This window comes from Gymnoscopelus braueri (genome assembly GCF_963280865.1).
Source record: "Gymnoscopelus braueri genome assembly, chromosome: 19".
Lineage (NCBI taxonomy): Eukaryota > Metazoa > Chordata > Actinopteri > Myctophiformes > Myctophidae > Gymnoscopelus > Gymnoscopelus braueri.
In genome coordinates this window covers 24,727,491-24,751,112 of record NC_137621.1, presented here as the reverse complement: position 1 = coordinate 24,751,112, position 23,622 = coordinate 24,727,491, and the positions used below count along the sequence as shown (strand labels likewise).

Sequence of the window (23,622 nt, the reverse complement as noted above, 5' to 3'; positions counted from 1 at the left end):
CTTTTCCTATTTCTCCAGGGCCCTGCCGTGCTCACACCAGTTGCACCACATAACAGGAGCGACTTGAAGTGCATTATTTTCTGATTTAGTTTTCGCTCCAGGGACTTTTTTTTTTTATAACACATTTTGTAAAATGATTTTTTTCGTATTATGCAATAAGCAGGCAACACTACTGCCAGACATGTAAACACAAACTCCTAAAGCCAACCAGAACCCAAAATAACATAAAAGTCTCTGGAGTTGTTCTGAAGGGGACCTTCACGTCAAAGATACTCAGAAACCAGTTTGGCAGGGGTTCTCTGTACCATTGCACGTACTGGTCCCACCACACTCTGACTCCGTTTCTCAATGGGCGGTAATCTGAGGATTAACCCATTAAGACCTGAGGCGATTCTTTAAAAAAATCTAAATCCTAAAAAAAATCGGAAAAAATATATTTTCACGATTTTTCAAAAATAGCAGATCTACAAGCTCGTAGCGTGGCACTCGGTGCCGCGCTATGAGCTTGTATATCTGCTATTTTTGAATAGCCTAAAGAAATCTAAAAGTGACACAGATGCGTTCCAGGTCTTAATGGGTTAATGACAGTGACACATCTGCCAGTCATGTAGCAGTGCGACACAGATGGCGAGGGACGCGCACGGGGGGACGCGGGCTCGGAGATGATTGGCTCCAGCGATCCGCCGCTCGCCTGCCACAAGATGCCGTTACAAACCTCTAATGTGTTCAATCACTCGCTGTCCAAAATTCCTCAGATGTTGAAAACGTCTCCGGTGCAACCTGTGGATCTTCAGTCAGTCGGCGCACAGAAGAGTTCATTTGCCTGACACTTGGCCCTAATGTACTTGTTCTGTGCCTTATCCTGAATGAGTGTTCCTGCACAGCTGCTGTTGTGTCGTTTATTGTCGGTAATGTGATATTAATACGCTGTAGCAGACTCATTCCGTTTGTGCACTACCATTTGACTCTAATGTGTTTGTACTGAGTTGGAGTTATTGTACGACAAACTATTTCCGCCGTCAGCATCCCTACCAACACCAACACCACCACAACAACAACAAAAATAACAGCAGCCAATACAGAGGAAGAGAAAAGATGATGCTAGCAATGCCTCTGGCAGTGCCTCTGGCCGCAGGGCCAACACACACACACACACACACACACACACACACACACACACACACACACACACACACACACACACACACACACACACACACACACAGACAGTTGTGCCCATTATTTATAGTATTCTTTTTGTCTGTCTGAGTGGAGAGGAAGAACATTCACATCTGTCCCCCTGAATTACTTTTAAGAAAATGGATTGGGAGGGATTCTATTCTATTCCAATCCCCCTCACAATTCAACCCTGCTTTCCTAAGACAATTCTCTCACCAGCGTGTCTCTATTTCTCTCTCTCTCTCTCTCTCTCTCTCTCTCTCTCTCTCTCTCTCTCTCTCTCTCTTTTCCCTTCACCACTCATCTCGTCTCTTGTCTGCATCCTATCTCCCCTTCCATGTCTTTATTGTTTTGTTTTTGTTTGCTGTCCATCCAGGTGGTGGGACCGCCTGCGGCGGGGGCTTTCCGTGAGCGTCCAGCCAAACCCACGGCCTTCCGCAAGTTCTACGAGCGTGGGGACTTCCCTATTGCCCTGGAGCACGACACCAAAGGCAACCGCATTGCATGGAAGGTAGGAGGTTATGCTCTATGATAGTACCGTCGGCTCACATGGCAGGAAAGAAGCCTCTTACATTGTAACATCACTGACAGGGTTTAAGGCTCTCAAGAGCATTAAATAACCTTTAGGAGAAAGCACAAAGCCATTGGGAGCTAATTAGAAACTTGCAAATGTCCGTAAGAAATGAATTTATATAATAGCCTTTATATACTGTATATATAATATGCAAAATAGCAAATCATGCTTTTTTACATTATCCCATACGTTTGATTAATTAAAATAAGGACTTTACTAGACATACAGAGGAGAATATCCCTGTTTATTCTGCTAATTATTCTGCTATACACTGTAACTCTCTGGAGCAAATGGAGTACAGTGCGAAACCCCAACACTAGGCTTCACCTTGGCATCACACAGTGGCCTTTGAAGTCTTGATAGGTGAGACGCAAACACCATTCATCATCGCCATTACCGGCTTCATCACAATCACAGCCGGGCCGCAGCCCTCATTATCAGGTGTCCTCAGATGCTTTCAATACTGGAGGCGATGAAGGCAGCTTTTCTCCTCGTCTCTCGGCCCGCTGCGAGCTCCTATCCTGTAGGAGGCGGTATGGATTGACTCTCAACTTGGAAGGCGCTGCCTGTCTCCCAGTGCCAATCGCCTATAATCCATCAATCGCAAAGTAATATAAAATCAGGCGTGTGTGTGTGTGTGTGTTTGCATGTTCAAACACACAGTTGTTTGAACATGCAAGTCTCCACAGAGCTGTTAGGCCTCATCTGATGTGGTGTGTGGGATTTCTCCTCTTCTAATCACCATGTTGCTTTATTACAGCTCCCACTACACTGCCGGCTCCTCCATAATTTCCCAGCCAGCGTGAGCCAACCAACTCTTAATGACATTTATACATCCTAGCCGAGGATAAATGAATCAAAGCAAATATGCCCTTTCCTTCCCCTTAACATTCTTCAAAGGGGAGAGAGAGAGAGAGAGAGAGAGAGAGAGAGAGAGAGAGAGAGAGAGAGAGAGAGAGAGAGAGAGAGAGAGAGAGAGAGAGAGAGAGAGAGAGAGAGAGAGAGAGAGAGAGAGAGAGAGAGAGAGAGAGAGAGAGAGAGAGAGAGAGAGAGCTTTCCTGTTAGTTAACTGTCTTTCTCCAGGTGAAAACATGGTGAAGGCATCTGTCTCCCATATGCATTATTAATGTAAAACGTTCAAATGAATCTTTGCTTTTGCAGAAAAAAAAACAAAGAAATAATGACTTTCTTTTGTGCCCTCTCCTGAAAAGGCATTCTGTAAATGAAATGTGCTGTGTGAAATTGTTGCTGTCATCTTTAATGCAGCCGTTATGCTTATTGATTTTTTTCTTTTGTTTTGTTTCGTGCCATACATATACGATTTTTATAATTCTCCCAGACAGATGACTTTATTGCTCTCGCTCTGTGACTCTGTGAGTCAGCTCCCCACGCGAACAAATCACTCCATGGGCATTTGTGTTCCTGATGTTTAAAGCTGCTATAGTTCAATGCTTGTTTGTCTTATAAAGTAGCACGCACCTGTTTCGAAAAGCATTTCTTGTTGTTATAATTAGTCTGTTCCGAGCCGCTGTACTTGTAAATCAGTCCAGACAGAGGTAGACAGCTGTGTGTGTGTGTGTGTGTGTGTGTGTGTGTGTGTGTGTGTGTGTGTGTGTGTGTGTGTGTGTGTGTGTGTGTGTGTGTGTGTGTGTGTGTGTGTGTGTGTGTGTGTGTGTGTGTGTGTGAGATGTGGAGAGCGTAACCGTGATTGGGGTGCGTAGGGGGAGAAGGCTGTTGTGTGTGTTTGCACTGAGCTGCCCTCAGGGTATGGGTTCAAGACAGCAGCTCAGGATCAATCTCAGCCTGAGAGCTCGGCCTGTTAGAAGAAGAAAGAACGGAAGAAAGTTAGAGAGAGAGAGAGGGAGAGAGGCTTTAGTAAAGAAAAATAAATATGATTTTTATACATTTGAAAACTTGTAATGGGACATTCTGCATAATGAGTACTTTTACTTTTGGTACTTTAAATACATTTTGATGCCAATACTTTTATACTTTTACTCAAATTATACGTAGCCTGCGAGTTAGTTCAGGCAGTATACACTCGAGAGGTTACGTGCATGCTCATTACTATGTGGCTGTATACAGCGTCATGCAAGACCCATACGTCATACACTGACGTGGCAATCAGCTGTCCAATTGGGCGGGTTGTTTAACACATTGACTGCCAATCACGTAGATCTACGCGAACCGCTTTAAAGCCGCCACGTGCCAATCGCGTAGATCTACGTGAAGTGAAAAAAAAAAAAGGTTTTTGTTTTTAATGTTATTTTTTTCCAATTTCACCCAAAGACCAAGGAGATATGATTAGTTGAAGATCTAGACTCCTATCCACTTCCTTGTTAACTTAAAACTTAAAATGCTGTATTTCGGCTCCTGAGTACTTTTTTTTTCCAATGAAAAACTCTGGCACTGGCTAAAAAATTATGAAATAATTCTGGCAGTCAATGTGTTAAGCTCACGTAAGTCTGCGTTCCTTCTGCTTGTGTGTTATGGTTGTTGTCATGGGGCGTTTGCTCCCACCACCACCCCAGCACCACCAGTGGGCTCTGCTATTGATCTGTTCCCCATCGGGGGTTGTTATTATATATCTATCTCCCTGCTCTTACAGTAATGGTTAATGATGGTTGTCTAAATTGTGCTGAGCAGGGAGAAAAATGGAGCAGAGCCTGAACGCCAAGATAAAATATTACATCCACACTTGTATTCTCATTCTAAATATTTGTTCAATATATATTCGGTTTATAATATTGGTTCAATCTATTCGTGAGTTATCTGACTTAAGCACATTTTGAATTCCGGACTTTTACTTGTAACAGAGTATTTCTACATTGCAGTATTGATATTTTTAGTAAGTAAAACATTTGAGTACTATTTCCACCACCGACCGAGCTGTATAGGAGTAGCAGTGACAAGGGACTAGAATACGCTGGGAAATGACATAAAGACTAAAATTGGGAGAAAACAACTTCTTTCCTCCTCTCTAGTCATCCCCCCTCCGTGCAGCAGGGAGCAGCAGCGAACAGCAGCGCTCCGGGCTGTCATTGAGTCATCCCCCTCATATCTTAAACAGCACCCCTCTCACACCCATTTAGGCGACTGCTGGACTATAGGCTGCCCCATACCTAATAGTCGAGAGAGAACGTTTTTGGCATGATCTACTGGGGAGATATTACCCAGAGTCCCCTTCCTCTATAAATATCTTTTGTTAGCAATAATTATGATTCTGGGAAACAGGGTTGGAAGTGAGTCTGGATCAATATCAGTACTTTCAGTGTGTGTATGTGGGTTTAGAAACAGCCCTATTTGGATATACTGAGAGTACGATACAGTGTTGTTTATGGAGCAACTGAACCTAATCACCCTCTATTTGTTTGAGTTGTGTGGGCATTAAACCATTAAACCCAGATAATGAATTTTCATTCAATTTACTTTTCTTCCCCCTTTTCCCTCCTCTGGGAGGAAGAGTAGCACCATTTTCTTACTACCTTCATCAGCTGAGGTCTGTACTACTTACAAAGTTTCATCTGATGAAAACATCATGAGAATCTTTTCGGCGTGGCTCTGTAGGAGGCGATCTGTCTGTCTGTGAATCTGCACCATTATGGGTGCATTTGGGTCCATTTGTACACTCTCAGATTTAACACTGAGGACTTTAAATACTACTGTGTACCTAATTACGAAGCAAGACAACTTAATATTAGCTTGAACAACACTCCCAAACATTATTTGTTGAGCTCATATCATGCGATAGACGCTGTGCTTGTGTGTTAAATTATATATAAAAAGAAAATATTACCTGACAGACAAGCAGCTATGTTTATGAGTTTATGTGTGAGCATATTTATGTGTGAATGTGTAGACTTAAACACACGTGTGTTTAAGTCTACACATGCAGGGCAGAAATGCTAGGTAACCAAATGTCAAGGGCGAGTTGAAAGGGGGAAGGTTGCATCCGAGAAGTAATTTGGCTCTCCAGAGGTAAAAGGCTCGACTGTAATGGCTCACGCAGGTAAAAGCTCCACACGTATGAGAAACATGTGCTGCAGATAGATAAGAGAGGAGAGGGAGCGTGCATGTATATTTTGTATATGTGCGTGTGCGTGCGTGTGTGTGTGTCCTTACATACAGTATGCATCTGTGTGTATTTGGCTCCTATACCACAATGTAGAAGTCAAAGGACTGGAACTGCTGTGCTCCCCAGCACCATGGAGAGAGAGAGAGAGGGAGAGAGAGAGAGCTCCACAGGGACACTGCAATCAAGAGACATGGCAGTCACTTGGCTCTCAGTTATAATGGATGAGCTGAGGTCTCCTTGCCTTCCGTGTCGGGCCTGTTGGGTTTGACTCCACCCCCGATCCCCCACACCCCCCCCCCCTCCCTCCTCTTTTCTGTTCTCTGCGGCCCTGCAGCCACACGGTGTGCAGACACTTGGATGCACATGGTGCACGCATGCACGCACGCTCCTAAAACGCTCTTGTTCATTTCATTACATTGATCGCTTATCTACTTTATCATGTTTCCATATCTTGTGTTGTTGTGCGTTACTCCTCCTGTACGCTTAAGGTCAGTGTTTTGTCCTCTTTATAAAGCCCCTCCCCCTCCAGACACCAGCTCCCCCCCCCCCCCCCGCACCCCTCTTACCCCTCCGTTCCCTCCGCTGGCTCATGTACTTTATCTATTCGCCTTTTGTCCTTTTATAGGGTCCTGTCCGTGGGCAGAGAGGGGGAAAAAAGGCGTTTTTAAAAAAATATCAATGCAAACCTGATTCCAGCTCAGCCTCCGCCACCGGCAGCCTCCCCTCACGCTCGGGGAGGAGACGGAGAGGGGGGCTGAGGGGGTTGGACGGGGGGGGGGACAATCAATTAATCTGATCAAGCGCTTTAGGAAATGGAGAGCGTAAGCGCTCCTAGGGGACGGATATCCATCTCCTTGGGATGATTGAATTACGCGCCGAGCGAGAGAGGGGGGGGGGGGGGGGGGGGGCGGGCAAGGGGGGGTGAACGAGGGGGCTGGGGTGACCGGGAAAACGAAGGAGCGTGTGCTGAGGGAAGACAGAGTGGGTGAGAGTGAAAGAGATAGTGAAAGAGAGGGAGACAGACACATAGGGCAAGAAAGGGAGTGGGAGTGGAGTGGGGGATGAGGTTATTACAGAGAGAGGGGGATTATTCTCCTCCTCCTATGTTTCTTTTTCTCCCCCCCCCATCTGTCCATTTACATTTCTATGTGTCATACCTTATAGATAACCCTAGTCTCCTTTGACAGCTATATTACATGGCACAGGTACATATATCATTTTGCTTTGGAATCAATTCGGAGGCCCCTTTTTACAATTTCTCATTTTGTTTACTGGGGAAATGCACGAGACGCGTGTGTGAGCAGAAATTTGCACGAGCATAAGCAGCATGGAGGAGGGTGGATTGGATTTTTTTATGGCGAAGAGTCTTTGTTACAGTGATTAGTTTATTGTATTTAAAACCGCATGTGTTATGTTATTGAATGACTGGGAAGGACCCTAAAATTGCACCATTGTCACCCCCACCTGTGGTTCCATCCAGAAATCTTAATAGATCAGTCAACAGCAGCTGCAGTTTTGTAGGCAGCATGGTGAACAACTGAGCTCAGTGAACCGGCTTTTCCACCATTTCATAAGCTGCATGCTGTATTACCATCTATTGCTCAGAAACTCACCTTTTCAGAGAAAAAAAGATAGAAAGAAACATCCTTCTCTTCTTCCGAATGTGTTGAATGGATACAGGCGCCTCCTCTTTTGCTCCACGCCGATGACTTCTCTGGGCTGCCGAAGCCTTTGTGAGAAGAACGTGTGAATAGACAGAGCAAAATGGGGTTAACCATGCGTTCTCTATGGCTCCCTGGCTGAGAGTATATGAGCTCTCCAGGGGGATAGTTCTGTGTCATAAGGAAGGAGATGAAACACAATAAGAGGTTGGGAATATGAACAAGGCCCCCTGGGCTTCCTCTATAGAGCGAGGGAAGAAGAAGAAGGGAGTTTATATTAGAGAAGTGTCTCTGTGTGTGTGTGTGTGTTGAGAGGGGTATTTTCTCGCAAAAAGAAAAAAGATGAGAGTAGGAAAAGCAGGAGCTAGTGGGAGGGAAGCAGGTGGAGACGAGGAAATCCTGAGAATGTCGCCCCAGGGTGAGAGGAGCGTCGGAGGCCCACTGTGAAGTCGGTACGCAGTACCAATGAGTTGCTCGCCCCTCCTTCGGTCGTAAGTAGAGACTCAAGCAGAGAGACCTCATCTACAGGCTAACTGCTACGCCGCCCGTCCCGCCGCCCTCAGCTATTATTCATAACAGACAGGCGCCATGTGAAGCTTGGGGGATCTTCGTTTAGCCCATGGGTCTTCCAACTGCAATAGCAAGGAGGTGGGGGGGTGTCTTTGTTTCAAAAATATGAGGATGGATGTGGATGCTTTTGTCCCCGAGGGGCCTTGAAGTGCAGAGCGATGTGTGATTCTTTTTATTATAGCTGCCGTCATTGTTACAGACCAAGCAGCCAGTCTTTTTGGTTTATGCTCTGATTCAAAGCAAAGTAAATCTCTTGAAAAGTAAATCTTGTGATCCCTATTCCCGACAATAACAAGCCTTTGTGTTTATCTCTGAGCCCCTCCGCCCACACACACGCACGCATGCACACACACATGTACGCACACATGCACGCACGCACGCACACACACACACACACACACACACGCACACGCACACGCACACGCACACGCACACGCACACGCACACACACATGCAGCTTGTTTGTGCAATTCGGGCACTGTGACGGGCAGCCGACCACTTCCTGTCTTTCCTTGAAGTAACCCTCCAGGACTAATATTTACGTGTTTGGATGCGGCTGCAAACACGGAAACGCAGAAAAACATGTCCTTGGAATGCTGAGCAGTGTTTCGTCATGCACCCCCCCCCCCCCCCCCCCCATCTTCTGCCCCCCTGATCTCTCCTCTCCTAATCCTTGAGCTCACATCCCTTGTGACACTTTGGCGAGCTCTGCACCCCCTGACTTCTTCCACTCCTCAAGCCCCCCTATTCCACTGCACGGCTGAGAGATGGGGACCTAAACAAACATATATACCACTGTCTCTGACTGAAGGAACAGCAGCTTCATTTACTGTATTGTAGGTAGGAAGAGTAGAGAGAGATGGGGCGAAATCGATAGATGCAACCTGTAGATCGACATCAGAATTGAGAGGGAGAAGGTTAAAAAGAGGAGATTGCGGAAAAGGGGGCGGTGTTACCACCAAATGAGACAGAGGACAGACGGATGGATGGACGGACGGATGGAGAGGGACGTGGCACGTCTGCCAAGGCTACAAATCATGTCCCCGTTGTGCCGCCCCGACACTGTCAGCCCTCCCTCCCTCCCGCAGAGTAAGCCAGAGATATATTGATTGGCAGACGTTTTTGCTAGCGGACTCTGGCTCAAAATGGAGCCTTTAATTAACTAAATGGACCGGTTGCAGCTGTGTGTGAGCCAGGAGGGTGGGGGTATAGTGGGAGGAGGGTGGTGGAGGTATAGAGACAGTTAGAGGAGAGAGCGAGAGGGGGGGGGGGGGGGGGGTCCTGGCTCACATTGAGAATAAGTGGGGTTAAATGCAGACCTCTCTGGCTATCAGTCATAATGGACAGAACTACGGCAAAACGGGTGGGAGGGGGGGGGGGGGGTGCTCTTTAGTGGGAGCCTGTCCCCTGTGTCCTACAGCTAGCCGACTACCACCCACACTCACGTGTGCTGCCCGGAACCGCCCCCCCCCCAGGTAGGTAGGTAGGCCCCCCAGCCAGACTACTTTTTCCCCCCCTCCCTCCCGCCTTCACTGTCGCTATTCCTCTCTCCCTCCGTGCCTCCTCCCTCCAACCGCCGCACCGAGCACTCTCATTCCTGTCCACTCATCCATTCTGTCAAAGGTTAATTGGTTTGGAAATGATTCGATTCATTCTGGACGTTAATGCTGTTATCATGCTTTTGCTTAGAAAAAAAAACGAGGAGAAAAAAACTCCCCCCCCCCACATACACTTAAGCCTAATTTAAAATAAAGGGTAAAGAAAAAAAAAAAAAGTAAAAGAAATCCAATTTAATCTACTTTGATTTCTTACTCTCTTCTCTCTCTCTCTCTCTCTCTCTCTCTCTCTCTCTCTCTCTCTCTCTCTCTCTCTCTCTCTCTCTCTCTCTCTCTCTGACTCGGAGCCCAGGCAGGCATGTCCCCACAAGTCTTTTCCTTTAAATTATGGCAGAATTTCATTACCTTGAAAGCTTTTCTGCCCTCCCTCTGTCTGCCCCTCCCCTCTCTCTCTCTCCCCCTCCAATACTTTGAATGGATCGACGGCCCTAATGTCTTTCTTGTAACCTCAAGGTCGGAATATTTGGATCCGTGGAAGCGCTCAAGGGTCTCTGTGATTAATGCACTGTACAAAGTGCCTTGGAATTATGCGGTGGCTGATGGTTGAGTATTCAGCCACACGGATGCACACGAACACACACACACACACACACACACACACACACACACACACACACACACACACACACACACACACACACACACACACACACACACACACACACACACACACTCATATCCGTGCACACAAACTATGGTAGCTGCGGATAGAGGTGCCCCTGTCCGTGCCCTTGTTGTGGATCATGGGAGGCATTTATATTCAAATGGGCCTACCCAGAGGCTCTCTCACAACCCCCCTTCAGTGGCACACTTCTTCTCCCCAAGGAGCTTTTATGCTATTCTCCCCTCTGTACGTTACATCTTTGCTTACCCAGGCTTTGTGGAATGCAACGAGGCTATTACTTCCGCGAGAGCTGCTTATAGGGTGAGGGATATTCATCGTAGCACAGGGTGGGGGTGTTCTCTGTGGAGTTGCCTATACGAAAGTCAAAAAGCCTCTGTGGTCAACTCAGTGGTCTCACTGTTGAGTTCGGGCCACTCTCGTCGAGATGTGAGCCATTTATTGCATTGATATTATGAATTGCACTTGGCTGTGTCGTGTGCCTCTGCTCCCATAATGCTCCATTTTATTTACCTCCGACTGCCCCTGCCTCAGAGAAATTAATTGGGTTTTCTTTTAATGGCAAAAAAGAAGGAAAAAATAAAGTTTTACTCATTCCAGTATCTACAATGAAACAGCCACAGTCTGATTATCACCACGGTCTTGATGTTGTTGTTGTTTTTTTGTTATTCTCCCCTCTGTACGTTACATCTTTGCTTACCCAGGCTTTGTGGAATGCAACGAGGCTATTACTTCCGCGAGAGCTGCTTATAGGGTGAGGGATATTCATCGTAGCACAGGGTGGGGGTGTTCTCTGTGGAGTTGCCTATACGAAAGTCAAAAAGCCTCTGTGGTCAACTCAGTGGTCTCACTGTTGAGTTCGGGCCACTCTCGTCGAGATGTGAGCCATTTATTGCATTGATATTATGAATTGCACTTGGCTGTGTCGTGTGCCTCTGCTCCCATAATGCTCCATTTTATTTACCTCCGACTGCCCCTGCCTCAGAGAAATTAATTGGGTTTTCTTTTAATGGCAAAAAAGAAGGAAAAAATAAAGTTTTACTCATTCCAGTATCTACAATGAAACAGCCACAGTCTGATTATCACCACGGTCTTGATGTTGTTGTTGTTTTTTTGTTCGTTTTTTTGCTGACACAGCGCCGATGTCTGATAAAAATTTGATTTTCTCTGTGTCCCCGGCCACCTTTGTGAGGTCCTTTAAGTGGCTGTCTCGCTACGTGCTCTCGACGCCCTATTGATCAAAGACACGCGGGCCTCACAGCATTGACGTTGTTTGTAGAGTTGCAGATGCTATCTTCACTTTTGTTAATTATTTACATTCAGCTCCGCAAATCTGATCAATAGTTAATTGAGCTGAAGGGAGCTTTCTCAGAAGAAAAGGAAAGAAAACTTTTCGAAAAATAAAGGTAAAAAAGACCTGCAGCGTTGCCACATAAATGTTTCATTAATCCCCAATTCATCAGTGTAGTTAGTGAGTTCCAATGTTAAATCGTTAGTACCAGTAATATGATACTGTGTCCAGTAGACCTTAATGATGGTGTAGCAGCACATTGTCACCTAAGGCCTTGTCCAGGGCATTGGCTAAATCATTACAATGGATTAAAGACAGAGAAAAAAAAGACCTAGAGGACTAGGCCCGTAACGATACAGTAACTGCATCGATGCATCGTTTTGAATTTTCAACGATCTACTATATCGATATGCAAACAGCTAAATATCGTATCGTTTGACTTTGAATCGTATCGAATCGTTTTGCAATGCAAATAATCGTATCGAATCGTTCTGCAATGCAAATAATCAATTATATCAATACTAAGTACTTTTAAGAAGAAGAAAAGAGAAAGAGGGGTTTATATCCAGTATCCAGGTATTTATTTTTCACACAGAATTTTTGGGTAAATAAATAGTTACTATATCGATTTTAAATCATTGAATCGAATCGTATCGTTCTAAATTAACCTGTCCTGTATCGTTCATGTATCGTATCGACTAAATCGCTGAATCGAAACGTATCGTATCGTTCTAAATTAACCTGTATCGTTCATGTATCGTATCGACAACCAAGTATCGTGATACGTATCGAATCGTTGTTAAAACGTATCGTTACACCCCTATAGAGGACACAGTGAACTGCTCTGTGCTCCACTACTTGTGACCCTCAAACGGTCCTGCAATAATTCCGAATGGCAACATTTCTAAGAGACTGGAGGACTCACGGCCGTTGTCTTGATTGAAGTGCCATTTAAAGTGGGCAGCAGACTGACCAGAATGCATTTCTAGCGTCGGTCTCTGGTGGGTCGTTGAAGAGGAGAGGCCTCTGGAGGCTGGCTGTGCATTAGCTTAGAGAACAGGCAAGCGATGAGGTAGACCTTGGAGAATTTGAAGTTTGTGAGTGTGTCTAGACAAGTGTTAGTGTGTGTGCACCAGTCTTTCCGGCTGAATGATTGAGTGACAGAAACTGATTAAGCTTGCCGTAGTGGCTCCGTCTAAGTAATCTGTCCCATTGCACCTCAGGGGACAAACTGTATGCGAGCGGATTTATTTCTTATTGCTACATGGCCCCTAATGCAGTATTGGGGGGGAGCTGAGATCCATCTCTTTGTTTCTGCTCCCGTTTACCCATTATTAGCTGCACATAGGCCATTGTTAACTGACAAATGTGTCAATGACTAATCTGTCTCGGTGTTCGACCACCACACCTTGTATTGGCTCCAGAATTTCCTTATCTCTTCTCCTGTTTCCAGCCTGTCACTGATAAGACAGGGAGGAAGACGGGAGGAGGGAGAGAGCTGTGTGTGTGTGTGTGTGTGTGTGTGTGTGTGTGTGTGTGTGTGTGTGTGTGTGTGTGTGTGTGTGTGTGTGTGTGTGTGTGTGTGTGTGTGTGTGTGTGTGTGTGTGTGTGTGTGTGTGCAGGTGGGGGGTATTGTAGACAGTGACAAAATGATAAATTAAATAGAAAGAAAAAGGTTAGTAAAACAATCACAGTGTGTATTTGAGAAAAGAAAGAGAGAGAGAGAGAGATGGGGAGACAGAAATCTGGCATGATTAAGGGGATGGGCGTCCTTGGTGGCTTTCTCTCTCTCGCTCCCCTGCTGTTTTTTGTTAGATAGATGTCGGGTAAAGCCGCCTTGCCACTGTCTTGGTTTGTAGCAGCGGGTGAGCATTTGAGTCTGTGTCTGTGCGGGCCTTAGGCTTGTATAGGAAATGCCGTTCCATATAGCTCACGTGTGTGTGTGTGTGTGTGTGTGTGTGTGTGTGTGTGTGTGTGTGTGTGTGTGTGTGTGTGTGTGTGCGTGTGCGTGTGCGTGTGCGTGTGCGTGTGTGTGTGTGTGTGTGAGTGATATTGGATTAAAATGAATAAAATCAGCTGCTTGGTTTGTGTAATAATGTATTATTTACTTATTTTGATGACATCATCACACAATGACATCATGACATCATCACAACCATGTAACTGTCCTTTAAAATGACTTGTCCTAGGTACAAATGTGATTTACCAAGAAATCAACCTGCCTTCTTACGACTCCCTCTTGTAAATTGGTTAACAGAACTGATACCTGTGGTAAGTGAAATGTTTCACTGGGTGGTACATCTGAATGGAAGAGAAAATAATTACTTCCATGGTGCTATGGTAGTTGGACACGAGGTCTACTGCTTTGAAGGAGACGAGTGGAATTCGTTTACTGAAGTGCATGTCTTCAACACAGTGTCTCTGTGCTGGATGATGTTACCCCCTCTGATAGCTGGAAGAGGAGAAGGTCACCCTGAGGTTCCCTACATATGTGGCCTGGTGTCAGCTATGCTGATCGAACATTCCATCTACATTTTGGGGGTCGGACTTCTTTATGCATTTGATGTCGACACCCACAGATGGTCCAAGCCCAGGGTTTGTGGGAATGTTCCAGAGAACGAGGAGTACTACTCAGCCTGTGTCTTGGGGAAGGCCATATACGCAATAAGGCCTCAATGCACTAATGTCTACAAGTTGGACACCACCACAATGGTCTGGTCTTTAATTAACACCAGAGGCACTCCACCAACTGCTTCCTTGGGTTACTCTACCACCATCATTGGGACAAAGATGTTTGTATTTGGGGGCGGTCACCACCGATGGCTTTACAACGACATTAGTGTGTTTGACACAGAGACCAACTGCTGGCTTAGCACTCCTGCACTCTTTCAGCGTCGCTCTTTCAGCGTCCCACATGAACGCGCGGCTCATTCAGCCTTTGCCTACAATGGAGAGCTGTACATATTTGGTGGCCAACACGGTAAAAAGGTCTTGAAGGATCTGTGGAAATTCAATCCAGAGACCTTCTCCTGGAAGAAGGTGGAACCCAAAGGAAAAGGACCGTTATCAAAGTATAGCATGTTATGTTGCATGGTGGGAGATCGTATGATCATCTTTGGAGGATTCAAGCATCTGTTCATGTTAGATTTAAGGCCTAGTCTGAAGACATTATGCAAGCTAACAGTTATTCAGTACAATCTGGAGCAGTCAGAACTCCCACACAACATCAGGTGGGAACTGGCAAGCCTGAAAAAACGAAACTGAAAGAAATGGTTCTTCAATTTGTGCGGCAATAAAAATTTCTTTATGACGAATATTCCGGGCATAATCGCCTTTTGAAGGGACAATATAAGAAGAAAGAGCAATAACATTGACGTCATATTGTCATATTGCCACTTTTTTCCCGTTTTTTGTTTTTAGGAGCAACACCCCCTCCTACTGGTTCTGATTTTATTATTATTATTATTAAATAACACCAACTCATATGGGGACTATGTTAGAAAATAGGGTTTCTATGAAAACGAAATGTTTTTTGTTATATTTTTCCATTTTTGGGGTTAAAATATAACGACATGGGAAGTTTCCGGTGGCGTTACACCCCACGTAATCCCTACCTTGTAGCCAGCTCCCCTCATCTATCGAAGGCTTTATGACGCCTTCATCTGTGTTAGGAAATTCCTTGTATTATAATTTTTTGGGCGGTGAAACCGCCCCTATGTGTGAGGTTTGGATATTTGTACAGCAAATCCTGCGCTGTGATTGGCCAAAAATGTACCCGCCTAACCCTGCACCGTGATTGGCCAATCACAGTGTATTCAGGACTGTGATTGGCCAGTGTCACATGACATGACATGATGTGCATAGCCCTATATAAGAAACCATAACTTAAAAAAACATACATTTGTTTTTTTAAAGTTATGGTTTCTTCCATCACTTCCATCGGAATATGACTTTCATGACTTTCATAAAGAGTGTTTCAATAAATGTATTTATTTATTGTACATGATTGGTTGACTCCATTCAGTATTGTGATTAGCTAGCAAGACACCGCCCACTTCACACAGGGTGTGATTTTTAATGTCTTGTTGTATTTTTGTTTCTGAATTTTTGTTACAGGATGTTACAGGTACAGTGTATGTTCTTTAAAGTGCGGGATGTTGTTGTGATCTGGGAGTGTGTGTGTGTGTGTGCACGGCGCGTATGTGCGTCAGTGCATATGTGCACGTGTATTTGTGCACATTTGTGATCATCCATCCTCCAGCATCCCTTGTAAATGTGTTTTGGGTTTTGTGTGTGTGTGTGTGTGTGTGTGTGTGTGTGTGTGTGTGTGTGTGTGTGTGTGTGTGTGTGTGTGTGTGTGTGTGTGTGTGTGTGTGTGTGTGTGTGTGTGTGTGTGTGTGTGTGTGTGTGTGTGTGTGTGTGTGTGTGTGTGTGCGTGCGTGCGTGCGTGCGTGCCTGTGTGTGTGTGTGTGTGTGCGCATTTGTACAGTATGTGTGCATGGAAATAAAGCTCTATGGGCTCTATTTCTCAGAGTTAACCCATTAAGACCGGTAACACATCTGTGCCATTTTTTTATTTCTTTGGCTATAAAAAAAAAATCATGAACATTTGTGCACATCTTTGAATATATATATATATTTTTAAGCGAATTTTTTTTACTCAAATCTTTGCTTCTGGGCATTCCTCAAATGTCTAAATCCTAACTTTAAAAATGTATGTTGCTAATAATATCAGTAGTTCTCAAACTTTTTCATGTGAAGGACCACCCATAAGGATATGTATTTGCCCCCCCCCCCCCCCGCCCAAGATTTGAGTTACAAATGTTCGCTTTAAAAAAAATTAATATATATATTCAAAGATTTGCACATATTTTCCACAATTGTTTTTTTTTGTTGCAGATCTACAAGCATAGCTCACAGCACGGCGCTATGAGCTTGTATACCTGCCATTTTTTGAATAGCCAAAGAAATCTTACAAACGACACAAATGCGTTCCCGGTCGTGAAGGGTTAAGGAGGAATGCTCAGGGTAATTTGTGTATAGATGGATGAGCGGTGGAAGGCGGTACGAGCAGCGGTTCTCCCGGCCATGACTCTGGCCTCAATCTGGGCCTGACCTGACCCAGCAGTATTGCAAAAAAATCGGACTTATTTACGTGACGGGTGCTCAGTCTCACCTCGCCTCGACCGAGACAACCTCTGGCCGCAATCTGGGTCTTTGTCAGCTCTAGAGCGGGGGCCGGCTCCAAGAAACCGCTGAGGTGGTGGATTTCCCTCTCCTCCCTCACTCAATCTCTACCTCCCTCCCTCCCTCCATCCATCCCTCCTTCCCTCCTCCCAACACATCCAGACATCAGCATTATTTTTTTTTTTGCTCTTTTTTTTCCTTCCCCTGTCACCCATACACACTTTGTTGGGCCAGCTAGGCTCCCTTAGCACCATGGGGACTGGTGGGAAGTCTAGTCACACAGAGGGAGAAGAGCAGAGGGAAATAAACGCCTGAGTTATTCCTCAACTGGCAATTAGCACCGGCTTCCGATGTTCAGACCTCCCCGATGTGTCCCCCACTCAGTGACCTGACGTGGGTGGGTGGGGGTGGGGGGGGGGGGGCGGGCAAAAAAAGAGGGAATGAAAGAAGCTTATGACAGGAAGAGGAGGGGATATGATGAGAAAGGACGAGAATAAAACATACACACACACACAAGGACTTGATTAAGTGCTCTTTTAAATGCACGAGCGGGCAGCAATTCTGCAGCTCTTTAGTCTCGGGAGGACCTGTCTCAATTACCCTAATGAGGCAGAGTGACTGGCTTCCTAGGACGAGGCAAGGCCATGTAAGAGAGACTGTAGTCGGGAGCTTACTGCATGTGTGTGCGCGTGTGTGTGTGTGTGTGCGCGCTCGTGCATGTGCATGCGTGTGAGATGTAGCGGGTGTGGGTACCCTGTGAAGTTAACCCATTCATTCCGGGAACGCATCTCTGTCATATTTTTTTTTTTGCTATTCAAAAATAGCAGATATACAAGCTCATAAGTGCCGCGCTATATGAGCTTGTAGATCTGCAATTTTTTGAGCGAACATTTGTAACTCAAACCTTTGCTTCTGGGGGTCCCTGGAACAAAAACATTTTACAAACGTTCGCTTTACAAATATATATATTCAAAGATTTGCACAAATGTTCACGTTTTTTCCAAAAATAAGCAGCTCTACAAGCTCGTAGGGCGGCACTCTCTGAGCTTGCATATCTGCTATTTTTTTAATAGCCAAAGAAATCTAAAATGACAGAGATGCGTTCCCGGACTGAGTGGGTTAAATGGAGCGTGCCGGGCTCCCAATGAGCCTGAGTTAGCTAGCGGACTGACACGGCAGCTACAGTACCTCCCACTGTGCAGATCTCTCTCATCCGAGCTGTCAGGGGACACAGGTTTAACCCCAGCTCGCGCTGAACCTTGGCCTTTTCTGAGCCAATAGTTAGCTTCAATAAAGACCCAGGGCGGGGCATGTCCGGGTCACAATATATAGGTCCATATCTATTCTCATCCTTGCTTTGTGAAAAAGAGAATTGAATCATCTCTTATAGTTTGTGACTGGGAAAGCCTAAGCCACATTATGAGCTATAAGAGTCACAAATGGGGGTTTTAGTCGTTGGGAATGCTCAGGATGTTTCTGACACGACACTGTGGGCTTGTTGTCTCCTGACATGAGGTAATGGAACTGGCCACTTGTACTGTATTGTACAGTAGATTACCTTTCCCCCCCCCCCCCTGCGACAAATGCACAAACATGTCACGACCATACCATTGTGGGAGCTATCAGCGCGGTGTCATCATCACCATTACCCCTCGTGTCCCCAGCGTTCCCCTTCACATGACATTCCATTAGCTCGGCGACACACAGCTACTCAACACCTCTCGACTTATAGTCAAGCCTGTTCCCTCAGGGATATAGGCAAATATGTCAACGTAACAACACTGAGCTTTACAATTACATTTCTTGTTATTCATACAAACCTCCTCCATAGTCTAAAACCATTGGTTTTCAACCCTTTTCATAATTTGGTTTCATTTTACGCTCTCAAGAGTTAAAGATCTGTAAGGGTCTATTTGGTTACCGACTCTCCATCATTTTGCCGGGGACCACCTGGAACCCCCTCAAGGGACCACTGGTGGTCCCCGGACCACTGGTTGAGAACCACTGGTCTAAACCTCAACATTACACTGTAATATTACATACTAATTCCAGCCTGGATTTGTCACTGTCAAATAACTAGGTGTGAATTATAACAGGAATCGGTTTATTGTGGATGTGTTGTCATCTATCAACACTGTGTTTTTTAGGAAATAGTGGATGCAACTGATGTCATCAGTCGTCATGTCCGGGCTTTATTTTTAACATTTTGGTGTCTTGCACCTAACCAGCAATCTTTTTTTCCTTTTTTTCCCTGCTTGCATTTTTATCCATGTATTTTGTGCTGCTGGACAGGGTGTTATTGTGGGGCCAAACCCTTCACTGATAGCCGTGTCACCTTTCATTTTCAATTGCGATAAAACAACTGAAATCATTTGTCATTCTTTCTGCTCCACTGAGTGAAATATCACTCATAGGCCTCAGAAATGCTGAAATTGAAAAAGCACATTGGCATCCAATGCCTCCATCTCGTATCCCCTCCCCTCCCCTCCACTCTCCCTCCCTCTCTACTCCGCCGTTCACCGTCATACAGAAGAAATGGCTTCCATTTAGACACTCCTAACGACCTCTCTTAATGGCTCTTTGTCATAGAAGTTATTTATGACGGGATTCATTTTAATCCGTCAGTCTGGGACAAAAATCTCTGCCCAGGAAATGGCTCTTCCAAAAGGCTTTACCCTGTCGCTGCCTACTAGAAGAAACGCTCCTCCTTTTGGAAACAAATACGGGAGGGAAAAAAAAAAAAGTCCTAGACCCAAGTACCAGAGATGATTTAGCTTATTGGCATTAAGTCAGTGAGGTTTAAATTGCGATGCAGTGGGCAGAGCTTTGGCGTTGTGTGTGAAAATGTCAATAGGCGAGAGTGCCGCATCTCCCTTGTCAGCGCTGACGGAAGACCAACGAGCAGCAGGCCTCCATTTGTCTTCCTGAGTGAGTTTTCTAATAACCGTAATGGCTGCGGCAATAAATTACCACCGGCCTGTCAGGGAGAACATAGTGCGGCATTTAAATCTAACAAAGAACCCCGCTCTCCCCCCTCCCTGTTTTACCAGCTTTTTTTTTCCTATTTTTTAAACTTTGTAAACCCCCAGCCGCATTTCTCTAAGGAGCACTTGAGTTAATAGTGAGCAGCCTAGACCCATTGCAGGGTTTAAGTATATCATCTCCTAAGTGGACAGAAAATCCTTGACTCTCCTTCTTTCTCCAACGTTCTCATTGGCATTTTCCGTGGCAGATTTTTAAATATGAGGCCGTCAGCGCTGTAATTATCAGTTTGCCGCTTGAATTATGCAGCAACGCCCTATGCCTGTACTGCACCTGTTGGTCACCTGTCTTCTGAGTTCTCACTTCGGTTAAAGAAACCAATTCAGGCTGACGGCTGATGGGTGGAACACGTCGTATTACCCTTGACCCTGTCATCATGTGCCCTTGGACCAGCCAATGTTTTCCCATCCGCCTCCCATGGAGATGACTGCAGTCCCTCTGTGAGACGAGCGCACTCGGTAATTGGAGCAGCGGGGGGAGGCGATTTGTTCCCCGTCCTCTCCTTCCTTCAGCTGCGGCAGTTTGCCGGTGGGCAGCCCATGGAGCGGTGCCATCCTGCCATTTGTCAGACAGGGTGCAATTTCCCGGTCATCTGTTTCCATCCATAACTGAGGGTGAGAGAAGGAAAGGGGGGAAAAAAACAGGCAGATGATGGAGGTTTTAATATGGCTCCTCGTACTGTAGCAGCTCGCTGCTGTTCGCTAGAGGCCAGACTCAACGCACTCTCAGCCACCCGACAAATACTGCACAGAACCTTTGGCACCTTTCAAATGCTTGCCATTTACAAGTGACGCATTTACCAGTAATGTTGGCCTTCTGCTGGTTTTTGTGAACTCCTCCCCTGTGCTTTACAGATGGATGGGGGCTACTGTGCCTCCGGGGATCGTCGTGGTGAAATGAAGGTCTGCCTTACATGAAATATTTGCCCCTTAGCGACAGGCAGGAGATTCCAGTCATTTTTTGTTTACGCTCTAACCCCCTGTTACTGTAGCTCCCTGAGGCAACAGCAACGTGGATCCTTAAGCCTCTATTTCAACATCCTCCTTCACCAAATGAGCTAACATAGAGTATCATGTTTTGTAATGTTCTGTGGCAATAGTAAACAATACTAACACAACTAGGCAAACTTGTTGTTTTGCAACGGTTGACATTGTGGCAACCTCATGTGCCACTCTATCAAGGCCCTTCTTGCAGCATTAAGTTAACCAATTAAAACCGGGAACGGTGGTCTGTCATTTTTAGATTTGAACTAAAAAGCATTGTTTTACACTTTGGCTATCCAAAAGTAGCAGATATACAAGCTCATAGCGTGCTACGAGCTTGTAGATCTGCTATTTTTAAAAAATCATCAGAATGTGTGCAAATCTTTGAATATATATTTTAAAGCGAACATTTTTTACTAAAATATTTTCTTCTAGGGGTCCCTGGAACAAAATATTCTGAAATGGGGGTCCGCGGCCAAATACAGTACATACAATTGTGGGGGTCCTTGACTGTTATGAAAAAGTTTGAGAACCACTGATATAGCAACATAAGTTTTTTTGAAAACTGTTGGGATTTAGAAGACATTTGTAGCCTCGGCCTTAATGGGTTAAAACAAAGAAACCCTGCAGAGTGCGATGGATGGCCACCCTGGAGCATGAGCGGCATACAAACTCTCTGTATCCAACAACCCGGTCGCTTACACGCCCCCATCTCCCGTTTACTGAAACCAATTATTTTTTTCAATCCAACGCCGCACCTGATACCTCCCCCATCGGGCTGGAGGCAGCGGAGACAGAGGAACCTCTGAAGACAAGCACAAGGTTGGCGGAACCAGAGCTGCTCTGAATTTTGAAAATAAATAGGTGTATGGTTTTGTCATTGGCAAAATGCTGTCCTTTGTAGGTATGTTGTGGTGATGCCTATGTGGGTTGCAAGAGGCAGCTGCTCAGCCTTTCTTTCCTTGCAAAAAGGGAAAGGGCCTCTTTAAAAAGGAGCCAAATGTGTCGCCTTTCAGGTCACCGACAACATCGCTGGGGCTATGCTCAGTGTCTCAGATAAGAATAGATTGTCCTGGTGCTCAGGATGTCAACTGAGCTCGCGTATTAAAAAAACACCCTTTATCCACCTGTTATCAGGAATTAAGAACCAAATGAATGAATGGATAAGGATTTATTTATTGACTCTGTCCTCTTGACATTCTTCAGCAACCACAGTGGGCCTATTATTCATCATCCAAGGGCACACGGCTCTGAAAAGAGGTGCAAAACAGTTTGGTGCTGTTTGTGTCAGACCCCAGACAGTTCTTGAAAGGGCTCAATTGGGAGCTGCCTGGTGGCTCTAGTGGTTCATGCATGGACCACAATGCTCCCTGGTGGAAACCAAGTTTGAATCCAGCTCACGTACCAATCTTGTCACGCATGTCTTTCTTCTCTCTCTGCCCTTGGTTTCCTGGCTCTCCACACAAGAATAAAGCATTAAACATGCCCCCAAAAAATACTAAAAGGCTCAATTGTTTCTGATTGTAGGGTGAAATGTAAGAATCTAATCCGGCCCAATCAGTAAAAAAAACAAAATTATAGTTATTCCACAATGTTGATCTAGTGTAAATGACTTTAATTGTGGGGGATTCTTAAATGGCCACTGCAGATTTGTGTGTTTTGTTCTGGGAGCCTGGTTTTGCAGTGTTTTTGCTGTGTTTGTGCAGAAAGGCCTAGGGTCCAAAATGCAAGGCGCCGCTCCTGCAACTACTGACGCTTAACGATGCACCGCGCGTGACCCCCTCAGACGAGATAGATCAATAAGTCACAGCAATGAAGTGGCACATCGATTACTCCAATGACAGGGCATTTACAGGTTTAATCTGTATAATGAGGGTAACCTTTTTCTTTCAGCCACCTATATCCTCTTTGGTGTGGGCCTTGTCCAAAGACCACCAGGGACCAGAGAGCGCAGGGGGTGGGATTGGGGGGGTTTAAAAGAGAAAACGAGGGGAAGAAGAAATGTGATAATGGAGGAAAAACGCCAGCAGATGCGAGTCAAAGAGAAGAGAAGCTATATTCCTCGGCATGCTGCGTTACCCCCCTTCGGTGCTGTGTTTCTCCTCAGACCTGTAGTTGAAGATAGCGGTGCAAAGGAAGAGGAGTGCGATTCTCACCGCGCATTCGTATGCAGCGTGGGGACGACCTCCCGTGATTAATGTGTGTCATGGGTAATTTGAGGCACTGCCGTCTCTTTAGCATTTACACCGTCTCCTCTTCTCTCATCCTCAGCCCTTCACAACCTGGCCACGTGCCAAACGACACCGCACCCCCCCCCCAACCCCCCCCCCCCCTCACCATCACAATGTCCTCTACAGCAGCTTCCTTTCTGCACCGGCTCTCCCCTCTATGCCTCCTTAGGCCGGCAAGTGAGCGATGTTCCTCCAATTTCCATATCTAGACACCAGCTAGTATGATCCCCCCCTCCCAGTTCTAGTTTAAATGCTGACATGGCGGTTCTCGTGTCCCCATCTAAACCTATTTACTTCCAGCCCAGCCTGCCATGTAGGGCTGTCCCCGAACGTACAAGGGTTCAAGCACAAAGGATCTTGATTTCAAGGTTAGGATGTTAGTTTTCGTGTGTTTTTTTTTGTCAGGCTTTACAAGGCTACCCAATCCTCAAAGTTTTAAATGCACTAAATGCACGACCGCCCCCCAACTTTTTTTTTAATAATAACGAAATAACTAATTAACAAAAAAAAGGGGGAAAAATAAGGTTAATTCATAAATACCACGAATGTTCAAAGCCTTAAAAAAAATGCCATTCGAGCCAGTCCTGGTTA

At 45.5% G+C, this 23,622-nt stretch overlaps 1 protein-coding gene across 1 annotated transcript in view; it reads left to right on the top strand.

The window, feature by feature from the left end:
* pacrg (PARK2 co-regulated) overlaps nucleotides 1–23,622 on the top strand; it is a gene marked incomplete at its 5' end in the record, with an annotated part of 212,240 nt that overhangs the window by 36,824 nt on the left and 151,794 nt on the right. The window contains one exon of the mRNA XM_080413665.1: nucleotides 1,556–1,690. Coding sequence (XP_080269791.1) covers nucleotides 1,556–1,690 — 135 coding nt within the window. The remainder of the gene's footprint in view (nucleotides 1–1,555; nucleotides 1,691–23,622) is intronic.